We start from the raw sequence: 21134 nt of genomic DNA on the forward strand, positions 1-21134 counted from the left end.
CAAGCCATGCTGTGGTGGGGGTCCCATATATAAAGTAGAGGAAGATGGGCATGGATGTTAGCTCAGGGCCATGCTTCCTCAGAAAAAAAGAGTAGGATTGGCAGCAGTTGGCTCAGGGCTAATCTTCCTCAAAAAAAAAAAAATTTTTTTTTCTTTCTCAATTGATCTAAAAGTTAACTGTTTAAAGTAATAATAGTAATGATGTGTTGAGTTATTATACGTATAGATAAGTGGAATGGATGACAGCAATATTATAAGGTACAGCAGAGAGGAAATAGAAATACTTTGTTAAAAGGTACATGCAGTACCTGTGTAGTGGTGTACTGTTATTTGAAGGTGGACTTAGATTGGTTAAAAATGTAAATGGAAAACTCTAGTGCAATTACTAAAAGAAATGTACCAAAGAAGTATAATTGATATTCTGAGAGGAGATAAAATGGAGTCACAGAAAATGTTCAATTAAAGTCAGAGAAGGCAGAAAAAGAGGTGTAAAAGTTAATAAAGAGAAAATACAAATAGAAAAGCTGTAGCATTGTAGATATTAATCCAAATAAATCAATAGTAATTTTAAATATTATTGGTCTAAATATACCCACTGAAAAACAGATTGTCAAAAAACAAGACTCTGCTATATGTTGTATATAAGAAATCCACTTTAAAGATGAAAACTTAACAGGTTCTAAGTAAGGGGATGGGAAAAGATATACCATGCTAACACAAATCAAAGTAAAGCACAAGTAGCTATATTAATTTCAGATAAAGCAGACATCAGAAAATGGAAAATTATGAGGGATAAAGAAGGGAATTGCATAATAATAAGAGGGCCCATTTCTCCAAAGAGACGTAAAATCCTAAACATGTTTGCACCAAACAACAGAGCATCAAAATATGTGAGGCAAAATCTGATAAAGCTGAGAAGAGAAATAGACAAATCTGCTGTAATAGCTGGAGACTTCAAAGACCCTCTTTCAGTAAATGATAGCTCAAGCAGGCAAAATATAAGCAAGGATATAGTTGACCTGAATAGCATTATCAATCAACATGATCAAATGGACAGTTATAGAAAACTCCATCCAACAACAGCAGAATACATATTCTAGGTTCACATGGAAAATTCACCAAGATTGGACACATTCTAGCCCATAAAACACATCTTAACAAATTTAAAAGAATAGAGGTCATGCACAGTATGTTCTCAGACCACACTGGAGCTAAATTAGAAAAATCAGTAATAGAAAGATAGCTGAAAATGCCCAAATAGTTGGAAATTGAATAACACATGGTTCAAAGAATTCTCAAGAGAAATTACTTAAAAACATTTTGAACCAGATGAAAATTAAAATACAACTTACTAAAATTTGTGGGATACTGCCAAAGCAGTGCTTAGAGAGAAATTTATAGCGTTAGATGTGTATATTAGAAAAGAAGTATACTCTAAAATCAATAACCTCAGCTTCTACCTTAGAAAAGTAGAGAAAGAACAACAATTTAAGTATAAAGGCAAGCAGAAGAGAAGAAAAATTAGAGCAGAAATCAGTGAAATTGGCCACAAAAGCAATAGAGAAAATTTAAAAACCCTAAAAGCTAGTTCTCTGAAAAAATCAGTAAAATTGATAAATCTCAGTTTTATCAGACTAACCAAGAATAAAAGAGAGGAGACATAAATTACTGATATCAGAAATGAAAGAAGGGTGATCATTACTGCTCTAATGAACATTAAAATGATAATAGAGAAATACTATGAACAACAGTATTTGCCCACAATTTGATGACATAGATGAAATGGGTCACTTCCTTGAAAGATATAAACAACCAAAACACACTAGAGGAAGTAGTCTGAATAGACCTATATCCGTTAAAGAAATGATACCAATGATGGTATGGTTAACAATATTGATAGCACTATACGTGGATACTGGATGTGAACAATTAAATAAATAGATGGCAGATGGCAGGTGCCAGGTTTCTCACCATTGGAGTGAGAGTTTACAGATCAGCAATGGGGTGAGGCTAGAATGATCTATATGGTAATGGGTCAGAGTTGGAGACATCACTATAACTCATGTTTAGTTTAATATAGATATAGACAGTTACACATGGAATTATTGATAGATATGTGTATATAATGGGTTAGTATATACATATATATTTCCTTGCTCAGTCAGCTGAGAGGGCCTAAAAGCAAGACCCCTACAGTAGCAATGAGTACATCTAGCACCAAGATCTTGATTTCTAATACCGTTCTCCACTAAAAGGAACGAGGGCTCTTTGGAGAAATGGCTTATTCTAGGCCTCGAGTATGTCAAAGGAATAAGGAAGGAATTGAAAGAGTTCCCAATGGCCAAAGCTAGAACCATTTAAGCAACAAAATTAAGTAATATTGGCTTATAAACCCAAGTATAAAATAAATATCTTTGAGTCTGTACTGATATAAATAAATGATTGTAAATAAATGGAGAAGAGACAAATCTCCCAAGCAAAAAACTCCAAACAATTTATGTAATTATTGCCCCCCCCGCCGAAAGAGATGGATTGTGACTACCCATTCCTGAAGTGTGGGATACACATAAGGACTTCTTTGCAAAGAGTACAGTGTGGAAAATAGGAAAAAGGGAGTGACTTTATAGTGGAGAAACTTGGCAGATACTCCCTCTGCCAGGTGCTCAAGGTCAACATCAACAGTGGTAAGTCGTGTTGATAGGATATACCCTTGATAGGATGTGCTGAAAATGGCATTTTACCTCTATGGTCTTCCTCCCTAAAAACCCATAACCCCTGTTTAATCATGTGAAAAGCATCAGACAAGTCCCAACTGAGGGAAATTTTACAAAATACCTAACCGGTACTCAATACTGTTAAGGTCATCAAAATGAAGAAAGTCTAAGAAACACTCACAGCTAAGAGGAGCCTTTGGAGACATGATAAATATATTGTATCCTGGATGCGATTGGATTGTGGGTAAAACTAAGGAAATCTAAATAAAGTATGAATTTTGGTTAAAAATAACATATCAATATGAATTCATTAATTATAACAATGTGCCATACTAATAGAAGTTGTTAGTAAAAGGGAAACTGGGTATGGGGTATATATATGGAAACTGTACTATTTCACAATATTTCTGTAGAGCTAAATCTATTCTAAAATTAAAGGTTTATTTAAAAATAAATAGAACAATATTTTCTTATGAGCCACTTGCCCAGTTTTGTTACTGGACGTGGAATGAAGCCTGAAACTGTCTTCCCTTCCCCATTAGTCAGTTAAAGGTGGAAAATATTGTAGTTTGCTTTTCCTTTGTAGCTGTGGCCATCCATCCACCCATCCAAAATTCCTTTATTGAGCTTCTCACGTATGTGTGTCATGCTTCGGGGATGTGCGTAAGCAAGATAGAGCACCTGCCTGAAACATGCTTACAATATAGTCAAGAAAGGGGGCTAGACAGACAGATAATTGTAGGCCACTGTTACTACTCCCGGGCTACTGTGGCTACTGTGGTAGGTGCTCTGTGCTGCTCCTCCCAGATACGTTAGGAGGAGAGTCTCCTCCCTTACTCAGCCTCTGGACTCTTCCAAGGGAGTTTGGCTCTTTTGGTTAACTTTAGATGGTATGATTTTTAAGTGACCATACCTTTTGTTTAGGCCTCCAGATGTGGTCTTTGTCTTTTATCTTAATCATCTCCTCTTCCAAGATGCTTAAAAGAATTTAGATGATATCCAGTGTTGTACCCGAACGCCTTCTAATGAATCGAAAGACAATGTCATGTAATACAAAACACATCTTGGTCTCACTGTGAATTCTTTTGGGATGTTCCCCTCACCTTCTTACATCTATTTGAAGGCTTGAAGCTCTTCTGTTTGATTGTCTTTCTTCTGATGTTGTGGGGGCCACGCATCGGCTTCGTAGTCCCATTCATTCAATTCATTCATTCATTCATCAACTTAGCACATGCCCACCTCGGGGCTTTTGCACTCTCTGTTTCCTGCTTGTGATGCGCTTTTCACAGATTCTCTTCATTCAGTCTCTGAATTTCACTTATCAGAGGTTCCTTTATGATGACTCTGTTTAAATATAGCTACCCCTCCCCAGCTCCACCACTCTCTGTCTCATTATGTTGCATCCCCTCTCTATCTCATTACGTTGCATTATTTCTCTTCATAGCACTTCTCTCTCCCTGACATTTATTATATATTTATTGGTTTATTGTCTTTCTCTTCTAGAAAATCTGCTCGCTTTGTTTTGTTTAGTGGTCTATTCCCAGCATCTAGAACAGAGTCTAGTGTATAGTAAGTTCTCAGTAAATATTTGTTGAGTGAATGCTTGTGTGACAGGTAGTCTCCATTTCTCCCAATGGGCCTACAGACCCAAAGTAAAGAAGGCTTCTGATGACCTGTTCTGATGGATCAGAATTCCTATGGTATTTTTACAGATTGCAACCCTACCTAGGTGCTTGCTCCGTTTATATTTGTATAACACTTGAGAGTTTTCAGGGTACTTTCACATAGATTGTCTCTTTTGATTCCTGTATAACACTGTGAAGCAATTAAGAATTTTCAGATGTATTGTACAAATGAGAAAGTTTAGGAGATGGAATTTGCCAGGTAAATATCAGAGCCAGAGCTGGAAACCAGATCTCCTGACTTCTAGCTCATCAAGTGATAACCCAGGATCTATGCTCATCTCCACCTGCACCTAGAATGTGTATGGTTTTGAGGGCAAGGACTTGAATTATTTGGTTATGTATTTTCCACTGTGCCTTTCACACAGTGTGCTTACTAAAGGTATATTGATTTGAATCTTGACCCAGAGAATAGTCGTGGAAGTATCTTTTCCAGTTGAAACTAGAGGAGAAAGTTTTGACCACTTCTATTGCCCACTTTTTTGATGGACCTTGAGAGAATCTCTGAGATTAGCCTTAAGGGTGGTTCGAAGATTCAGTGGGCTAGGGCTGTGACTTTGGACAGGAATCACCTAGGAACCTGGTTTATATTCAGATTCAAATTCAGTTGGTCTAGAGTAGGGCCTCAGAGTCTGCATTTTTAACAGGCTGCCTGGTGGTGCCCATGCTGCTGGTCTGGGGTCCACACTTTGAGGATTTTTGGGGATAGGTAACCACATGAAAAGTGGAGTCTTTGTTTGGCTATCTTGACTATGTGATCCTAGGTAAGTTTCTTGGAGACACTGTAGAGTATTGTTTAAGCTGCATTGCTTTGGTTAGAATTCTGCCTCCCCTACTTACTAACTCTGGGGCCTCAAGCAAGTTACTTAACTTTTCTGTGCCTCAATTTCCTCTTTAAAGATGAGGATCATGTTAACACTTAACTTGCGCGGTTATTGTGAGAATTGACTGAGTTAACACTTGTAAAGCACCTGGAAGAGTGCCTAGTGCACAGTGAATCTTAACTATTATAATTTCTTTGTATCCTTGTGCTATTCTGTTAAACTAGGTTTAAGATACATTTGAGAGACAGGAAGTTGTTGAAAATATTTGCAAGTTATGAAATAGCGTGGTGTCTTTCGTGAAAATCTTAATAGCGCCTTCATTAATGAACACGCAGTAGAAATCAGCTAATGGTGATTCTTCTTGTGTTGTCAAGGCTGTACTGTGTACTTTCTCTGAAGCATAAGAAAATGAGGGGAAAACAAGTAGGCCCTCCAGTTTTGTATTAAAGCATCATGATATAGGATATTAGACACAGGGAATAAAATGGTTTTTATTCCTCTCAGTTATTCATTAAATAAACCAACTCAATTTTAATTGGAGATATGGAAATATAGAGGCAAGAGTCCCTGGGGTCAGTGAGAATCCATTTGGTCCTTAATTTAATTCATCTTATAATAAAGGGGACAAATCATATGGACAGAATTATTTTAAAAAGAGATTTCGTTTTTAGTTTTTCAAATAATTAGTGAAAAAATAAAGTTGTGTTCCTCAGGAAAAAAATTTACGTGACTCATTTCTGCCACTGACTCACAAGTGTAAAAAATAAGTTTTTTAATTAACATGGAGTTTTTCTTCCTTTGGTTTTAGGATCAGATTTTATTAAGACCTCTACTGGAAAAGAAACAGTAAATGCCACCTTCCCCGTAGCTATAGTAATGCTACGGGCCATTAGAGATTTCTTCTGGAAAACTGGAAACAAGGTATATTATTGCCAGCAAATCTTTCTTCGGAGTAAAGATTGTGTTATTTATAATACTAGTTACAGCCCCGATAACTGTCTTTACATGCAAAAGGTGTGAATGAGTTACCTTTATTAAGATAAATGTTTAATTTACCTTTCCTTACAAAAGAACACATTCACAAGAAAAATGTGCCATTAACAGGAAGTGAGTGTGAGTGTGGGAGCAGGTATGTGTGATCAAGATGTAAACTCACTTTATGTCCCTTTATTAACCGAAGACAATTTTATCACTGACAAGGGATTCCTAAATGGGTTCTTTTAACGAACTAATTCTGCTGCAACACAGAGACTTTCTGGTAAGGTGTTGGCCAGCGAAAACAGGTTAATGCAGAAATTAAACTTCCTTGAGGAATGGAAAGAATTGCAGAGTAACATTTATTGAATGATAAGCTGTGGTGGTGATATGAAAGTATGCAATATAATGGGAAATAATCTTTTCCTGTCATTATTGAAGGACACACATAAATTGGTTTTTCTGTTGGGAAACCCCCGGTCCAGAAAAACTTATTACTTTTAATAATATGAGGTGAAGAGAAAATTCTCGAGGAGATGAACTTATTAAACAAAATAATGAAATGCTGTGAAACAGCAGGGAAAAGGTAGCTAGATGTTATATAGCTCTTGAATTAAATATCCATTTTTGCGTTTTATGGCAGTTGGATGTGCTCTTTGCAAGACTGTTAAGCTGAGGAGGGTATATGCTAGCTTTTGTCAGCTTTTCGAAAAATAATACACACATATATATTTTTTTGAAACATACAAAGTTAAAAGGAAAAATGCGTATGAGGTGTTTTTTAAAATGAGTTTGGATTTTCCTTTTCACTTCAAGTTGCTTGTTTAGCTACAAACTATCTCAAAGGATTTTTTTTTTTTACATCATTGTAGAGAAAGGTAATTTCTTTTCTTAAATGAGACTTTCCCTTCCTCAGAAGGCATCTTTTAAAACCAATCTCAATGGCTGCTGCATAGAACCCCAAAAAAGCCCTTTAATCGTTTGCCAACTGGATGTGATGACTTTATATGTGACTGTCGCTTCAGTTTATAAATGTACTGGGTTTGAGAGGAAATGAACTCCTTCCAGAATTTTCTCCTTCAAAATAACTTCATATCTTTAAAAAGTACAAATAGGATTAGTATCCACGGTGACCTACATGTTAAAGTTGACCCAACTTGAGTAACCTTTACTTGGTAGACTTTCTGCAGTGATTCAAATAAAAAAATTTTTAAGAAAAGCTATAAAAATGAGAACTCCATCTTTGGGCCCCCCAAGTGAGACCACCACCATTCACTAGACCGGTGGTTCTTATTCTTGGCCAAAGAACATCCAAATAGATATGAAGCTTTTTATACCTATCGATGCCTGGGCCCTCATCCCTGGCGTTCTGGATCAGGGGTAGACCTCAGGAATCTATGTTTCATAAGCTCCATAGTCAGCGTTAAAACTCGCCACTGGGGACCCAGTCCTGTTTTGTTATCAACAAACATTTATTAAGTCATTAACTATGCGCCATGTTAACATATGTTAAATGCTACAGATAGAAAAAGGAGCAAGTCCCTTCCCAGGAGAGCCCTTAGACGACAAGCAAACAGTTTCGTTAGAGGTTATAAGTGCTCCATGTTCTAGACCATAGTACAGAGGGAGGATCACTTTGCTGTCTTTCAATACTTTCTTTTTAATTGTATTGACCCCTTCAACAAAGTTCATCCCAGTTTTATTAGGAAGCAGACAGGTACAGGTCAAGTCGTACTCGTGTAACCACTATAGTGAAGATCTGTGGATGTATCTGCAAATCAGATGCTTCCTTTCAGGTTGTTGACAAGTTGCCTGGGATTAGGCTGTAAAGTTTCTACATCATTGATTTAAGGGGTGTTTTAAAATGTGATGGGCCGCCTTTCAGACCATGATTAGTGTCACTCCTGAGCAGCAGAGGTTTAATATTTCATAACTGATTTCATTGCAGATTTATGTTTTCCATATTCTCTCCCTTAAAAAAAATATAGGATGAACTTATGCTGGAACCTCTCTTTAGCAACATTGCCAAACTTGCTGACATAACTAAACTATATAGAAAAATCTATAGGCGGCATTGCCTAATTGACAGAAATGTTCCTATGATTAACATTGATGCTAATATTACCTAATTGATTTTTTTTTTTACCTCTTCTTAATAAATAACCTCATCCTGCTTATCTCCCCCGTTCCCTCCACCTCTCGTCACTCTTACAGACTCACTTGGGCTCCAGGGTGATAGGCAGATAGGGTTAGAATCTCAGGCTGCTGCTTAGCTGCGTGACATTGTGTGCTTGAGGCAGGGGAAAACAGGAGACTTACTGATATTCCATGTGAGCATTGACGAAGGTCTAAATTAAAACAGTAGAAGTGAGAGTAGAGAGGAAAGTATGCCTACTGGAAGCTATGGAAGTTAAGATGGTAGACTTGGTAGATCTTGACTGTTGATTGATTGGGTGTGGTGTGGTGAGGAAAATGGCAGTGTCAAAGTGAAGTATGAGACTTCTAGCTTGGGTTGATAATGGGGCCATTCATATATTGTCTCCCTTCTCTAGTATTCTGTTAGCAGTCCTCCCCTGCTCGTGCCACCTATCAAACCAACAGCTCTGAGCGTCAGAGATGTGAGCTTTAGTACTTGGGCTGTGAGGTGTTTTTTTCATTGCTCCCATCCGTAAAATCTCCCCTCTACTGGCTAGACAAGTTCCTGAGACAAGTAAATCCAGATAAGCAGGTTTTACTGTATATAGAACACGTTTATCCTTTTCTGATGGAGCCAGGGACATCATTTGTAAACATCAGATATTGGCTGAAATGTGCTATTTTATGGTCACCTTCAAAGACTACTGAAGTGTGAAGAGCCCCTACACTGTCTTTTTCTACTGTGCTTAACTGGTCTGGCTGCTTTATATAACTCTGTCTACTTACAACTTAGAAAAAAGGTCCCTGCAGTTTAGTTGATTAAAACAACTGTCAGCTCCCTTTGTTGATTGCTGCCAGTTTGGTTCCCGTGGCCTCACCTCTTCTCTTCTTCTTTTATATATACGTATCTGTCTGTTTCCCCCTCAAGATGGAGGCTGAAAGGTGACTATACAGGCTTACTTGTAGAAATGTAGAACGAATGAGCTTTTGTGATAGCTGTTTTCCTGTTTATTGACACCTCTCTTGTTTATCCCAGGTTCACAACTGTACTCTAGGTGGTTGAGGTTTATGACTTTCCAATAAGTGAAATGTTAATGAGGGTTATTAACTCTCATTAGTGTCTCTTCAGAAGCAGCAACATTCTTCCCATTAATCTTGAAAAAGTCATTTTGTGGTGTGAATGGGCATGAGTCAGTGATCTAAGCTCCTTTGCTGGGTGAAATGAAATAGACTTTAAAAAAGGGAGAGAGAAAGAATCGAGACCTTATATTATTGCAGTACCATTTTTTAAAGCAATCTAATAACATAAACATTGTTCTCTTTCCCATCTTCCCTTTTAGATAGGCTTCAAACCAGCAGGAGGCATCCGCAGTGCAAAGGATGCCCTTGCTTGGCTCTCTCTCATAAAGGAGGAGCTAGGAGATGAGTGGCTGAAGCCAGAACTCTTTCGAATAGGTGCCAGCACTCTCCTTTCGGACATCGAGAGGCAGGTGAGTCATAACCCATTGGAACAAATTGACAAGTATTTTTGAGAAGGAAATGAAAAGTCACCCATTGGGCTATGAGAACTAGAGGTGAAACTCATCTCATTTACCCCTTCATACCCAAACCTCTGCCTTCTTCCAAGCAAACCTCCAACTGAAGTAGGTTGGATGCAGATTCTGTTGAAGCACATGATAGTGGGGCTTTATAATGAAATGTTAATTAAAATGATTAATTATGTATAGTACAATTATTAATTGATGCATATAATAATACAGTAATTATTAATTAGCTAAACTATTTTCTCCCCAGATTTACCATCACGTGACTGGAAGATATGCAGCTTATCATGATCTTCCAATGTCTTAAATCAGCGACGAATTCCAGAAAAGCTTTTTACGAAGTTTAAAAATTATTTTTCTGCATAATTGCCAAAATTATTTAATTAAAAAATGAGGGAATAGGCAACTGACTTTTTTCTCTTGAAATTTCCGTTGAATTTAATTCAAAGAATTAAAGAAAAAAACCCAGCTTGTCTACACATGGTACTCATTTCAGGCGTGTTTGTAATGGTCTTAGTTCCTAGAAGATCTGAACTATTAATTTTGTGAAGGTTTTCTCTTAAAGACTCTGAGTAAAATGTTAATGATAGCTTTGACCATGTTAAATTCTAATGGAAAAAAAAATGTTAAACTGCCCAAGAAATGTGCTCTAGCAAAAGAAAATATAGCATCCTGATCTGCTGACTGTACTGTGACTAAACTTCAAGAGTCACTGACTCAGCACTAATTTCTGCTGTGAAAATCCGTCTTTAATTTTTGCAACAGATATGCTCCTTTATTAATCGTTTTGCTAATGAAATTTCTGTTGTTATATAAAGCTATGGATATCATAGAATTTTTTAATTAAGAAATCCCTGTAGTTGTTTATTTTAAAAAAGGAAACTTTAAATTGTAACAATACATATTGAAAAATTAATCCATTAAACATATAATGAAGTTTTATCAATGACTTTCTGACTCTATCTCAGAGTCCTTGGGTATTTATCTCAGATAAAACACCTCAGTACATTATTAATGAATACAACTGATGTATATATTCTGAAACTTTTAAGATTTTCTGATCGAGTGAATAGGAGAAAAAGAGCAAGCACTAATAGCACTTAACATGTGCTACACTCTTTACTGATAGGAATTTACTTAATCCTTATTTAATTCCTGTAAGAGTAAGGTAAGTAAGTGTGGTTTTTGACCCATACAACAGAAAGTACTGATATTAGCCTCCTTTTCTACAGATGAGGAACTGAGGCACAGAAAGCTTAGGCAACTTGCCAAAAGTCACAGAGCTCAAAATTAGCAGAGTCAAGAATCAAGCCCAGGCAGGCAGTGCAGTCAATCCCCGTGTATAACTGTCCCTCTCTCAGGACATAACAGACACATAACCAGACCTCCCTGTCGGCTCCAGAGAAAAATAATGTGCTTTGAGGTCTACTGGTTCCCTTACCCTCTCTCTTTCCCAACCCCCCACCTCCTCTCTTTTTGAAATTACTTATTTATTTTTTTTTGTGAGGGAGATTGGCCCTGAGCTAACATCTGTTGCCAGTTTTCCTCTTTTATTTATTTATTTATTTATTTATTTTTTTTTTAAAGATTTTATTTTTTCCTTTTTCTCCCCAAAGCCCCCTGGTACATAGTTGTGTATTCTTCGTTGTGGGTTCTTCTAGTTGTGGCATGTGGGACGCTGCCTCAGCGTGGTCTGATGAGCAGTGCCATGTCCGCGCCCAGGATTCGAACCAACGAAACACTGGGCCGCCTGCAGCGGAGCACGCGAACTCAACCACTCGGCCACGGGGCCAGCCCCTAGTTTTCCTCTTTTTGTTTAAGGAAGATTGTTACTGAGCTAACATCTGTGCCAATCTTCTTCTATTTTGTGTGGGGCGCCACCACAGTGTGGCTTGATGAGTGGTAATAGGTCTGTGCCTGGGATCTGAACTCGTAAACCCCAGGCTGCTGAATCAGAGCAGGTGAACTTAAGCACTATGCCCTGGGCCTGCCCGCCTCCCCCTTTTTTGTTTGCTAGCACCTCTACAACATTATAGAACCCAAATTTCCTTACATGGTGATTTTCATAGAGAAAGTCTTTTCCTCCCTGAACAAGATTCCAGCTACTTATAAGCAGAAAATCCCCTGACTAGGAGTCATTTTTGGTTTCATCTTCTCATCCACTGAATTCTAGCCCAGGCTCTCTCTCTTTCTAGCTTTGTGACCTTGGTCCAGTCACTTCACATTTGTGGACCTCAGTTCCTTCATCTGTAAAATAAAGAGGTTGGGGCAAGTGATATCAAGGTTCTTAAAGACCTAAAATTATATTACCCTGAGGGTAATTACAACAAATCCAAGAAAATGTTTTATGGCCATAAAGAGAAAACACTTTTGTAGCAATCTAAATTAGAATTTGCCTCTCAGGAGTCAATTAGGCAAGTCCCCCGAAGTGCCTCTCTAACTGTAAATGAAATGACTAAAATAAGAATGGAAAAGAAACCCTGCTTTCCCCAAATGCCTGAGCAGAAGGCCGGCTCTTGACTTCTGCCTTTGGAGACAGTCAGTGGCTCTGAATCCCGTATCTTCCTTCCTAACATGCTGGCCTAGGTGCCCAGCAGCACAATGGCCAGTCACCTTTGGAGAGGAAACTTTGCAGAAAAATAATTACATTCTTTCACCTTTGAAGCTATTCCAATTTCACAGGGGTTTCTGTTTTCCTCCTATTAAACCTAGCTGGTCATTTCAGTTGATCAAGTGAACAGGCATCATTATCTTCAATTCTAATTTATATGAGGCATCCCCTGAAATTGACCTCTGTGGACAATTATAGATTCACATAGGAAATTAAGACTGGTGAGTCCCTCAAACCTATTAGAGGCTGATGAGCATGGCCTGATCTAAAGGTAAGTAATCTTATATTTTGGGGGACAATTAATTCCAAGGACTATCTGGGCTTTTCATCAGGAATGCCTGCCCCTTACCTGGCTCTTGAAATCAGATGTAACACAGATGACTTTAATAGGAAGACCCTAGTAAATGTTGATTGCTATGAAAACATAAGAGGAAGAGGTCATTTCTGAGGTGACTCTGATTTACTACAAGCAGATTTGTGTACTTCAGAACATAGGGAACAGATGCTTTATACAATCAGAAAATGACTTGCTGTATTCTGTGCTTAAAGCTTCTAATAAAAGCAAACCTTCCCAAATTGTCACAATTTTTCAATAAAGCATAGTAGGCCTTAAATTTATTTTTATGCAAGCAATCATATAATTTAGGGACTTAGAGAGACTTTAGGGAATATCTAGTTCTACCCATCATTATTTGCATGAGAAAAACTCAAAGTGGGCAAATTGCATATGCCAGGTCACGTGGTTGAGCCCAGAACCGAGATCTACATGATGCCATGAAATAGTTTACGAGACGAAGCCAGGGCTCTGGAATTGAAATTGTCTTACTTGTTTATACATCCTGCCACGCCCAATATTACGTTTGTCAGCATGTGACCTTCACACTTTCAAAAGACTCACGTTTGCCTCTTGGAATCTTCTAAATGGTGATTTGGAGAAGACCAACCATCTAAATCTAGCTTAAGTGAGAGTGGTTCATTTCATCTGTTAGACTTTCGGAATTTTGGGTGACCTCAAGAATCTGAATGTTTTTTTAAAAAAGAAAGTTGAATTTGCTTTGTTGTTGTTTAAGACAAAAAGAAGAGGGGCTTGTTTGGATTCTGGTTGGTCTACAAATGGAGAGAAAATGACTAGTGTAGTCACAAAACAATTTCATAATTGCAGTTTCTTTGCCTCATCCTAGATTATTCCAGTGCTAATGGGAAACTTTGGCAAATTAATTTGCATGAAATATAGCTTCTAAGGAGACCTGTGCAAAAGCAGGAACTGTTACAAATATCTACCTGAAGTGTATCCTCACAGTGACACTATAGAGAGTTTCTGTCCTGATTGAGCAGAACAGTTTGCTGTGTCGTGCACATATGTCTTAAACCCAATTAAAGAAACCAAATCAGTTTCTTTGGAAAATTCAACTTACACTTCTAGTAGAGAGGGAAACCACCATTAATTTTTCTTCCATCAATTTGATCGTCATTTTGACACAACATCAACAAGGCCAGAGAGCAGAGACAGAAGAAGAAGGAATTTGAATGATCAAACTTTCAAAGGAAATGAAACATTATGCCCATTTTGACACTAGGAAAAAGGTATGAGGTGAAATCAATTTCTACATGTGTTTTCCTGATTGTGCTCAAGAGTCTTGCCTCCCAAAGGGAAATATATATTTTATAACCCCCACCAAATGATCCTTTCCAGAAATGACCACAGGTAACATCTGGCTGATATATAAAATATGTAGTAAAAATAATCATTTTTAATTAACTAAAACCTGCTCAGGAGAGACAGTTAGAGGAATATCCATCTGGTCAATTCTTGTTTAATAAGGCAAATGAGGATCAGAATGTTTAATGCAATATATGTGAAATACTTAGTGACCTTATGATGAACTAAAACTTTTTTGGGGAAGAATGGGGTGAGGAGGAGGAATCAAGATATCTAGAAAGGACAGACCTAAAGTTTGATTTTTTATTTTTAGAAGTACATTTTGTACTGTAAAGCAGTTAGAATGTAAGAAACATTATATATAAGAAACCTTATTATTTGGGTTTTGTGGCATTAGTATCTAGGGTTCAATGATAGGAGATGTGTTTTAATTCATTTGAACAGTAAAATGAGATTATATTTTATTCTGGAGCTTGACAAGGGTGATGAAGAGTTTAAAAAAGTCTTTATAAGTAAAGATAAAAGGAACTGGCATTATTTAGCCCAAGAAGAAGGTTGAAGGGTACTTGATGTCTAATGGTCCCAGGAAAAGTTACTTCTATATTAGATGTTAGTAACAAAGAATGCTGTATCTCCTCTGTAGAAGAACAAAGGAGTTTATGCCACATGTGAAGTTAGGTTAGTTCTAGTGAAAAACTTTAATGCTCTCAAATGTGTTATTAGGAAGGTATGTTTGCTGTTTCCTTTTCAGAAGTAGATTCTCCTTGGATTGGAGTAGTTTAGTTGTGCTGCCAAAGAACGTGGTTCTCAAACTTTAGTATACATCAGAAGTGCCTAGAGAGTTTATAATTATACAGAATTCTGGGCCTCACTGCGAGAGTTTCCAGTTCAGTAAATCAGCTATGAAGCTTGAGAATTTGCATTTGCAAGAAGTTCGCAGGTGGTGGTAATGATATGATCCAGGAACCAAAGTTTGAGAACCTCTGGACTAGAAAGCCTTGTACTCAATACCCAGATTCCGAAGTAAATGTGTCCTTTCCTTCGTAAAGTCCACCAGCTGCAGCATTTACTCATCATGAAACTCCAGGATAAATGTGCGTATTTTGTTGCTTTTCATAGTCAAGAACAACAGAGGGAACAATGGAAATGACATTATCTCTTAATCCTTCCACAGTAAGCGGTGAACTTGTTTACACTTTGGGCTTAAAAGCAGGCTTTGGAGCGTAGACTAAATATTTTAGATGAGTTTGTAATCGTTAGCCACAAAATCTTCCAAAGGATTTCAGCAAGTCAAGATAGCCAGATTCAGCTGTTTTTTATTTTACCTATTCGGAATGCCTTCACTTTTAGTGATCCTGGTATTATTGCCCTTAAAACCAAGACCCATTGTTAAAGAGCCCATCTCTTTAACTTATATTTGAAATAGAGAAAACGTTCTAGAGGAGGGACGTTTCACAGATACTTGACGTCTTAGTTTGAAGCTACTGTGTAAGTGATCTCCAGACTGGGATCTAATGAGAACATTAGGTCCTTGGTCTTTTCAGCACTAAAGGATGTCTTACATTTATTTTTTGCTTTTTAAGTGTGTGTTCTGCCGGTAATATACATCATTAGCCATGGTTCTTAGTTGCATATAACAGAACTCCCCTCCAACTAGTTTAAGCAGAAAAGAAATTTATTTTTAGAGCATATTGAGTATCTTACAGAATATCTAGGAAGGCCAGATCATCAGGCTTAGAGGCAGCCAGGTAGGAATAAAGCCCAAACCCCTTTCTAGAACTGCTCCAGTGAAGACTCACTTCTGCCAGCTCTGGACACTTGATACCTCTGTCTTTGTTGCCCCTGAAAGCTGGAGCCCACATTTATCTCAGTGGCCAAAGATGGATTGGTCTTGTTGCTGTCTTGGGTGACAGACTCCTGTGAGGTTATGTCTGATTGCTGGAGCCTTGGTCACATGCCCGTACTCTAGCTGTAAAAGAAGCTGGGAAAGCAAATTTGGCCTTTTTCAGGGAAGTGGCACATAGTATTCAAACAATGTTGGATGGTCACTAATCATGATAGCTGTCAACTACGATATAACAAGCTGGTGCTGGAGAGATGGTTCATATTTTGTGGTAGGAAAGGACTCATTGCCCCTCAACAGTATTTCCACTTCCAGTCTCTAAGGCTGAACTCTTCAGTCACCCCTTGGTCCCATACAACAGGTCAAGAGAAGTCCTATGAAGTCCTTCTTACACTCACTGTCACCAGCAATATGACAGTGCCCTTTCCCCAAAATATTTAAACTTCTATATCTCTGGACAGCTGTCTGTTGACTTCCTTCCATGAATCACGGTAAAATTAATTTTTTTTTACTTCCTTCCTCCCCCTCATCTTCCTCCCAAACTCACCTGATTCTTGGTGATTATATAATTTTTCATATCATGTTCTTTAGACTGAAATGTACTTTTGCTCCATTACATGATTTATCAGCATCAGCGGTCTTTCTATCCTCTGCTCCACCAGATGAGAAAATCAGCATATTGACATTACTACCCACCATCTCTCCTCCTCCCCTCCCAACCTTTGCTGTAGTATTTCTACATCATTAGAGTTTACAACAGTTAAATTCTGTTCTGTGACCATAATCTCCACAATCATTTTAGTTTTAGTTCTACAGTTAATGAAGTCAATACTTAGGACCAAGACTCCATTTAACTCTTGGCTTTTCAAAATTTGGCCTGTAGTCATTTCTTCAGGAAGTGCTTGGAGTATATCCCCTGAGTTTTTGCAAGTTTGAAGAATGTTCATTTTTATTACACTTTAATGACTATTTGGCTGTGTACAATTCTTGGCTCATCTATTTTATTTCCTGAGGACTTTGTGCCATTGCTCCAATGTTTTCTAATGTTGAACATTACTGTGGAAAGTAGTGTTCTGATTTACATTTTTTGTCTCGATGCACAACAGCTTTTTTCTTTCAATTCTGTTAATTACTGTAACATTATTCAGAGTTGAATGTTTTGGGTCAATTTTTCCTGGAGTTCAGTGTGCCCTCTCAGTCTATAGAATCATGAGTTATAGTTCTGGAAACTTGCTTTGAAGTATATCTTTAACTTTTTCCCTACGTTATTATTTTTTACATCGTCTTCAGGATACCACTTACTGCATAAGTTAAGGTCCTTTTTCTGTCCTGTCTAGCAATTATTTTTGTCTAATTCTTTTGAATTCTTTTTTTCTACTTCATTGAATTGTATGCTTTTTTCTCTTCCTGACATCTTTGTTTCTTTCCATGTTTTTAGCAGAATCTGGTTGCTGCCACTGAAATGTTTGTTTCCTGGGCTCTGCTAAATCCTATTTCATTTCCTGTTGTCTTGCAGTATCTTCCCTGAGCTCTTGTATATTTGATATGAGCTCTTGCTTTATAGGTATGGTAGCTGTGTTTAGGTCTTTTTTTTAAGTTTATGGCAATATGTTTGGTCCAAATTTTTGTCTGCTCTATGGTGAATATTCTTTGCCTTCCTTTTTTTCTGCTGACATCTACTGCCAAGCTTTCCTCTTTGTTTTGCTTGAGGAAGATTAACCCTGAGCTAACATCTGTGCCAGTCTTCCTATATTTTGGATGTTCCACCGAAGTAGAGTGTACTGAACTTAACCACTAGCTTTGCATAGATGCTCATTTTTTAATGCGATGAGAGTTTTTTCTGGACTAGCTACTGGCAGGAGGTTTGGGTGGGAGAGATGCCATGTCCACGTTCTAGGCTCACAGTGCAGTCCTGGCCTCTGGCCCTGCCTCGACAACAGTCTGCTTCCTGCCAATATGGGCTTGCTGTATGATTTTTCTGGTAGCTCTACCTCCCTGCTTCTCTTTGATGCCATACTGATGCCAAACATGGGAAGCTCATGCTGCCAGTCCATGCACCCTACCCCTATGGATCCCTAGAAGTTCTGGGTCTGTCTTTCTAGGGTGTGCCACCTACTTTGGTCTGATGTCTTTATCTGAGGCCAAGGAGTTGGAATTTGTATAAATGTTATATTTGAATAGGAAGAATTGTTAATTGTGTTCGGGATGAATATAAATTCTGACTCACTTTGAAAGGGGTAGTGAAAGCAACAGCAATTCTAAAACTGAAAGTACTAAGAAATGGGGGGTTGAAGCTGTAGTGCCTGAGGCATCCGGCATTATTCAGTATCTCACCCTCAGATAAAACATCTTATCCATTGGAATGTGGAGGGGAATAAAAAATACAACTGAACTTGGAAAGTGTCTGGCATATAGAAGCTGTTCAAAAACTTCCCGTTACTCTTTCACCGTGAGGACGCTACAAGAAAAGGTGGAAAATCACGTGTGTAAAAATGCCCTACCGCCTGTTGGTAATACCAAGTCTAATCTGTGTATGAGTATAAACATGCTGCTTCTGCTCCAGTTCCTCCCACTGAGCGTCATTTAAGCCCATCACTAAGCAGCATCAGAAAAGAAGATTCAAAATCAGAAACCGTTTCTCTCTTTTGACTTACTGTAATGACTGTTTTCTATCATTCTTTGTATCATTCTTATAATAAAATTAGTGCCTTGTGGGTTTTTTTGACCCCCCCTTATACGGCAGGCAGGTTGCGGGGGAATGTGGGGAGGAAGCAAGGGATGGGGAGGGATCCAGGCTAACTCGTGTCAGTCTTACAAAGCAGAACTGGCAGACAGATCTCTTACCTGGAGCTTTACAAGGCTGGACTCAAGAGAGGAGAGAGAGCTGAGTCAGCAAAGAGGCTCTAAATGTGTCTGCCAACAAACACGCCAGCCTGGGGTGGGTATAGGGATCCAGATTTTAAACTAGGAGATCGCAGAATAAGAAATTGGTGCTGGTGGCAAACAAAAAAAGCAGGAGGGATCTACCACAGAGGTCTGGTTGGCCTGTGTATTGTTCTTTCGTCACGATGACTCACTAGGCTTGGAACTTGTAAAGGGACAGGGACAGAGAGCCGATAGTCCTGTATTCAGTTTCTTTCCATTGCCTTTCGCTCACCCTGAGTGGGAACTCTGAGAGGTAAGCCTGTTGTAACCAGCTTTAAACCCCTTACAATACCCAAGCCAAGTACCTTACAGAGAGTAGGCGTTCCAGATTTATTTGTTAAATTAACTTGAAAGATAATTACCACTGTGGATAAATATAGAGAAAGTATGATTATAAAATGAGACCTAGCCATAAAATAAGCATGAACAATCGGTGTCGTCCAGGTAGACAAAGGTACAGCTTTGTTAGTGAATGGAATTCCAAAGTAAATGCATGACACAGATTTGTAGAGCTTTTCATAGAGTAACCGCAGCTTGAGTCTGATACATTTTTGTTTTGGGGGGACAGCGGTACATTTCACCAATGCTTTCTATAATTTCAGACTTAAACTTGCTGGATGAGTTGCAAATGTATGAAAACTGGTTTGGGAAAACAATTTTTATTCATTAAGTTGTTTGTTTTGATAGCTAAAAAAGCACGTATCTTTTTTAAGTGAGGTTTATTTCATGTTTTGAGTGGCAGCAAAAATAATTGCATGTTTCAAATCTTTGAAATATGTTTTAATGCTTTTAAAATGACTTAAGAGCAAATGTGCCAAATTTACCCACTGCTTAATCTTTCCGTGGTTGAAAGTTAGCTTCGCTTTCCAAGCTTTATGGAATTACTTAATACATTCTTTGATTATGTCTTTTAAATTGCAGTCAGTGTCTGTACATGGTGGACTGATGAGAACGTTTGACACACCTACAGCAAGATTTTGCAAAAGAGAGATATTACAGTTGTATAAATGCTTGATTCGAGCTCTAAAAAATGGATATGAATATTTGACTACAATAGAATTATGCAAACATGGTCTTATAATAGGATTTCATTGGTAGATTCAATATGTATATGCCTGGGATATATGCTGAGAATTCGTTTTCAAAAAAGACTGCCTTTCTAATTTAAAAATCATTTCTTTTTAATGAGACAAGGTATTTAAAAGGATTTGGATAAGTATAAAATTCAGACCCAAAATCAGTCTCCAGTGTTCCCTGAGTGCCTATTAAATGTATATTTTAAGTTGCTGGGAATTCATGAAATTGTAGAATTCTTGAACACGTATTTGCTGGTACTAACTAGTAATTGATAGTTTATTGTACACTTAGTATGTGGTAGGCACTGTTCTAAATTCTTTATATGTATTAACTATTCCTCCCAACGTGCCTATGAGATATGTATGATATCATCGTCGTTTTACAGATGAATTGATGGAGGCATAGAGAAGTGAAGTGATTGGTTTTAAGGTCGTACATATAGCTGGGATTTGAGGCCAGTTGCTCTTGACTCCAGCATCTGTGCTAACTACTGTGACAGTCTACATGCCAGGCACTTTGGTAAAATGAAGCCTTTGTGCCATACTTCCAAAAAAGAAAATTCACCAGAATCATAGAATTTCAGGGAGTAAAAACAGACCCCCAAAGGTCATTTAGCCACCTAGCCAAGATCATGCTCTCAAGCAGTCTGTAGGCTGCCATGGAGATGGGGAGAAATAGCAATGAGGTGGAATCTCTATAACGAGCTGTTCAGGGACAGAAACAGTGCCCTCCACATAGGTTAAACGTATTATATCAGCCTTTTATTATATCTACTGCTGGGTCTTAGGATCTGGGATTTGGCCCATGTTATTTCCAAAGCCTTATATAATGAGCTGTGTTACTATATGTTTCTCCATTATAGCCATAAATACAAAACAAACACACAAAGGCATCCACCCACGTATAAAATTATGAGGGAAATGGGAAGGATAAAAAATGAATTGTTAGCTTTGGGGGATAATTACTGTGGCACTGGTCTGGCTGGACCTTGATAGGAAATGAGAGAGGTTTGGAAAGATTTCAGGGGCATCATCAAAGTCGAGTGCAGATTCATGAGGGTCAAATGATGTGGACAGAGTTCAGATGGTGCAACCACATGTGTAAATGATTTCATAGAAAAAGGGTGCCTGTGTGCTTAATGTC

The 21134-nt window shown here is 38.0% G+C and overlaps 1 protein-coding gene across 2 annotated transcripts in view; it reads left to right on the forward strand.

Moving 5' to 3' along the window:
- Positions 1–10817, forward strand: part of DERA (deoxyribose-phosphate aldolase) — a 102085-nt gene extending 91268 nt beyond the window's left edge. For both annotated transcript variants that reach the window (XM_023643179.2, XM_023643180.2), the window contains 3 exons: positions 6029–6141; positions 9672–9821; positions 10126–10817. In XM_023643179.2, coding sequence (XP_023498947.1) covers positions 6029–6141; positions 9672–9821; positions 10126–10182 — 320 coding nt within the window. In that variant the 3' untranslated portion in view covers positions 10183–10817. The remainder of the gene's footprint in view (positions 1–6028; positions 6142–9671; positions 9822–10125) is intronic.
- Positions 10818–21134: the final 10317 nt, after the last annotated feature.

The sequence above is a fragment of the Equus caballus genome, chromosome 6, assembly GCF_041296265.1.
Source record: "Equus caballus isolate H_3958 breed thoroughbred chromosome 6, TB-T2T, whole genome shotgun sequence".
In the NCBI taxonomy this organism is placed as follows: domain Eukaryota; kingdom Metazoa; phylum Chordata; class Mammalia; order Perissodactyla; family Equidae; genus Equus; species Equus caballus.